General features: G+C 37.0%; 1 protein-coding gene across 1 annotated transcript in view; it reads left to right on the forward strand. All coding sequences in view use genetic code 11, as the record gives it.

The window, feature by feature from the left end:
- The window catches only part of EGR_06240 (Negative elongation factor C/D), a gene marked incomplete at both ends in the record, with an annotated part of 7759 nt that extends 6655 nt beyond the window's left edge, over positions 1–1104 (forward strand). The window contains 2 exons of the mRNA XM_024495489.1: positions 120–249; positions 965–1104. Coding sequence (XP_024350120.1) covers positions 120–249; positions 965–1104 — 270 coding nt within the window. The remainder of the gene's footprint in view (positions 1–119; positions 250–964) is intronic.
- Positions 1105–5026: the final 3922 nt, after the last annotated feature.

The raw sequence follows: 5026 nt of genomic DNA on the forward strand, positions 1-5026 counted from the left end.
ATCCATCCATCCATCCATCCATCCATCCATCTCATATATCCTTTTATTCATTCATCCATCCATCCAGCTACTCACCAAAGTTACTTAACTGCCAATTTTGTCGTATTTTTTGACCCTAGCTCCTCAATGTGGCTGCACCGCCGTATGACCCGACATTCATGAACTGTCTTCATCCTCTCGTATCTCACCCACACATCATTGATGGTCTTCATGCTGGTCGAAACACCGATCTCGTAAAGGAATTTTTAGGTATGTTTCATTCCCCTTCGTCACATCATTGCTATATATTACAGGAATTTGTCACTCAAATACATACTTTTTGTAAACATTTTAGCCCGATACAATGACCAGACACGTTCTGCAAGTCCGGAATAAGGTGGATGCCGTGGTCATTCACCTTGTGTACATATGTGTACAATGTTGTTTATTTATTAATATTAGTAGTTAAATGTATGCTTGTATTTAGCAATTAGCTTCAAGTCCGCTGTATTACTCTCGTTGGGGTGGGGAGATATTGTAGTATTCGAGGGTCGCCGTGTGTGTTACTTCCATGTGAGGGTTCATTTCTTATTTGCTCAATCGTACTATAACGCCACAGTAATGTGATTCAAAATGCATCCGGAACGGGGCTTGTTCTGATCCAGCGTAGCCTTTGGCTGCGCCAGTAGTCTCAGCTCTTCTGTGCCCAAGTAGTACTGTAATACTTATGTTGTTTTAATGTACCGTTCAGGGAGGAGGCGGTCAGGAAATTCGGGCCTCGTGACCGGATGGTCCTCTCCCGTGCCTAGTGACTGCAGCTCCCCTCCTTCTTGAACATTGTATTTCCCTCTCCATCTTGTCGTCTTTAATAAATATGTCCAAAGTGAATCAACTGGGCTTGTCTAAGAAGGCGAGGAGTAGGGAAGCGGAGACTGATGAGTCGCGCGTTTCAGTACGTTTTCTGCTATGGTAATATGGCTTATAGTGACTTCGGGAAAGGCTCAGGGTGATGCAAATTTTGCTGTCAGGAAGGAATTTCCAAGGGATATAGGCAGCAAAATATGTATTTTTTGGCAAGAATGTTTAAATTTGGTCATGATTTACAAAGTTGTTTGGTGGGGCTAAGCTTAGTACTTTGACGTGACATGCTTAGTCGTCTCACACAAAGTAATGATGGTCTATTTAAGCTCGACAAGAAGATACCAGAATATTTTGCCGAAATTTATGGTTTAAACGCAGGCAATAATAGTTTTTCAACTAAATGGAAGTAACTATATACTCAATACTTTATTTGAGTGACCTAAGAGACTTTTAATTAATCAAATCCTGGGTGCTAATTATTTGATATTCATTCAAAGCTATGCAAACAGTAAATTCAAATATCTAATATTTTTCAAAAGGAATTCTCGTCTAAAAGAAAGGAGTTTAGAAAATATTTAGAAAATGCGGGGGTATTGGATGCGATCACTAACGGTAATCTTGTCTATGTACCGTTGAATAACGGCAATGTTTGTAGCCCTAATCAAATTATTCGAGTTACCAGAAAAACCAACTAACCCAGTCAGGTAATTACAAGAAATATGCAACTGTTACGACAGACGTGCAAAAAGTTTTTATCAAAGGCTATACTTTAGCAGGCTTATAACCTACGGATTAAAATATCGACGGTTGAAGTATCTATTATTGGTATGAAAGCACATAGTAGATTTATAATAGTTGACTTCACATAAATTTTTTAAGAATTATTATGTGTTTTGGCCTTCTAGGATATAAACGGTAAATTATTTTTGAGTAGAGATTATAATATCTCCAACTACTGTACTGCTTTGCAGTGCTCAGTTTTGTATTTGCAAGAACATCCTCTAACATGTTTTGTACATTTGTTAACCGAAACAACACTATTTTTCGATAAATGAGTATAATTATGCACACACAGCATAACTAGTCAACACATTTCCCTTCCGTTAGAATTAATCCAAGTTTTTTGAAAAAATATCCATTTAATACATATTTTGGCAGGTTTCTGATGGAGTGCTTTGATAAGAGACCATTTGAAGAAGAAACAGACTTAAGAAAGAAGAATGATGAACTGAGTGAACGGGTTAAGAATTTGGAACAAATAGTTTGTGAACTACAAGAAAAACTCGAAATAAGCCAAGAAAACACAGAAGAGCCTTCAAATATTCAGAGTTCTGCTCAAGAATCAAACAAACTCTTAACTTAAGGTTTTCGTTTGCCAGAAGCTTTTGCACAAACGTGCAATGCTATGCAATGGTGGATCCACTTTCTTCACATTGTGGAGTAAAGTTCTGTTTATCTAGTAGCATTTGCTCTTTTGGCTTTTAATGTATAACGCTTGGTAATAAATATAACATCACAAATAAGTAAGTAATTGTTACGATTTAAATTTCTTAAACCTCCTAAGGGCAGAAATGGACAAAGATGATTCAATTGTTTTTCGAAATAAAAATAAGGGCATGATTTTAAGTAAGTTTCTTTTGTGGTAACGAAGGCAAGGTGCGCTTAAATTTATACTTATTGAATTTAAGTACATGTACCGCCTATACAATTTTTCTGATTTAATCCCGCTTGCTAAGCTAAAATGTGAAGTGTCTCAATCATAATGTAAGTTGTCCGAGTCGCACGTATCAGTCACGTACGCCAAGAATGAGTTTACTGTTGTATGACAGCAGTAATACACAATCATGTTATTGTATTATTGTGCCCAAATTACAGGATTTTGGCTAATAAAGTTGGGCGAATCCTGCAGTTTGGAGTGAATAAATGTCCCTACTCTTCATCTTGACTGCATGATCCAAAGCTCGGCGAATGGCCAAGCTTGTCCAATTTGTTTGAGCAAATGAAATTAAATGGTCAAGTGAATCTCCGTAGATAATTGAAGACTAAACTATCGGGTGAACTTATGCAGAAAAGATATATATATATATCTTGACTTTGGTCATGATAAATAAAAAGCTGTCTACCATTCAGAAGTGACTTTTACCAAAAGTAACTGTCACTTTTTATTACGGCCTCAATTTACACATGTTATTGAAATATAGGATCTTTAAACTAATTGCTCAAAATAAGGAAAAACTCTAAAGTCCTGTCGCTTCAATTCAATAAAGATAAAGACTGCGCAACTGAAATTGCATTAAAGTGGACTTACAATCTCAACGTTAAGATTGCAGGAAGCATGTCGCTAGCACACTGCTATTTTGGTGGACTTGGGAAATGCTCTAAGTGGGATTTTTGTTAAGTAATTCATGCCATATTATGAAGAATTCCTCGTAGGGATGATAAAACATGCGTTTTAACAGTTAAATTGAATTTCCATTGTTCAACTAATTTTTAAATTTATTTCCAAAAAGTGGCTGGCATTCACCTACATAGACGACTAAGTCAGACCGATTTTCATGACAGTGTTCAAGTTTTAACCGAGGTGCAAGATTATACAGCTACTATTCTAAACACCTTTGTGTAATAATGATGTGAAACATGCAAATAATAATGGCCACCACAGATCTCAAAGTAATCGTCCATTTTACTCCGTCATCCTTTCTTAGGCAGTTTTATAGTCAACAAATAAAAACAAAATCTCATCATTTTTAACAGTACTACTTTTTGGGAACATAAGGAAAATGAATTTTTCAGGTCCACTAACCATCAATCATCAAATGGAAGGACTTATAAGATTTATTAGGTTCGGGTGTAGGGCAACTTGAGGCACAAAAATTACCATTGTTTTGATTTTTGTTTAAGGCTTTATGATGTATTACTGGAGACGTTCTAACAACGAACAAGAAGCTACTATTTTTATTTTTGAAATCTATTAGAGAACTTATTCATACTTTTGCAGAATATTTACTTTAGTATTGTGCGATTAAGCAGTGGGAAGGCAAAACACGAGGTGTAAAATTCGGTCATTTACCACACAAAGCTTGAGTCAAAGTGGCTAACAAAGACCACGTAAAATGGTGAATTTCTAGAGTACTTAAAAAAATCTAACGGTTATTAATGGTTATTTGTTACATGATGGTAGGAATAGTTTCTGATGTTTGTGCGCGTGTCTCCACCAGATTGCAAAGTCAGTTGTTCATCAGTACTTAGTGGATGCGCCTCGAAGCAACACGGAATGCCATTAAAAAAAGAGCATAAATTTTTGGACAAGGAAACACGTTACAAAACGAATTCGAGGTAAACAAACCTGCCAAAGTCTGGATCGCACACTGAGCTAATCACGTAATTAATGCATAGAAAATTATCATATATCTGCAGAAACCTAGAAAATTCCTGTGGTAAATCCCTACCGTCTTTAAGGACTCAAATGAAATTGGCACTGTTGGATGGGATAGAAATATTGTCTGGAACTGAGAAGTGTGCACACGTTGTGACACCATAAAACTTGGTGTAATATTTTTCTTTCCCATGTCTTCGCGTTAAAATGACTTAGAGAATGAAGAAGTAATTTGTTAGGTATTCGCCCATACGATTATTAGGCTGGACTTTCATGATGTGGGCCTACTTAATAAAGATTCTCTCAGTGACGTCCAAAATGTACAGAAGACGCTTAAATCAAACCATTAATTAATTTCCCGGATATGGAAGGTGATACAACCGTTTCGGTATTGCATTTGTTTGTAGTCGCTGCACGTGACCCCAGATCCGCCGAGTACTAGGACCGTTGATCAAGATGGCTAACAGGAGTGTGTGATAAACTTCTGGTAAAGAAGAGCAGAAAACACGGACCAGGTGGTGTCTACAGACGAATTCAAGTGGGTTTTGATTATTGAAAATAATTCAAAGACGGCTAGCTGTACTTTTCCACTAGCATTTTTGGCCGAGGCGATTGTTTCTCAACAGCACACGAGTTGGTTAACACTGATTTCGGAAAGCCTTTCATGGAACTGCACAGAACGAATCCTTTTAAAGGAAGGAGCATTTTCTAATTTGTTCTAGTTTGAATAGTTTGCGCACGCTAAATGGCGAAGTTATTCAGGTCAGTCGGCGATGATTCAGCCGTAGTGGCAAACCTTTTTATGCCGAA

The sequence above is a fragment of the Echinococcus granulosus genome (genome assembly GCF_000524195.1).
Source record: "Echinococcus granulosus chromosome Unknown EG_S00053, whole genome shotgun sequence".
NCBI lineage: Eukaryota > Metazoa > Platyhelminthes > Cestoda > Cyclophyllidea > Taeniidae > Echinococcus > Echinococcus granulosus.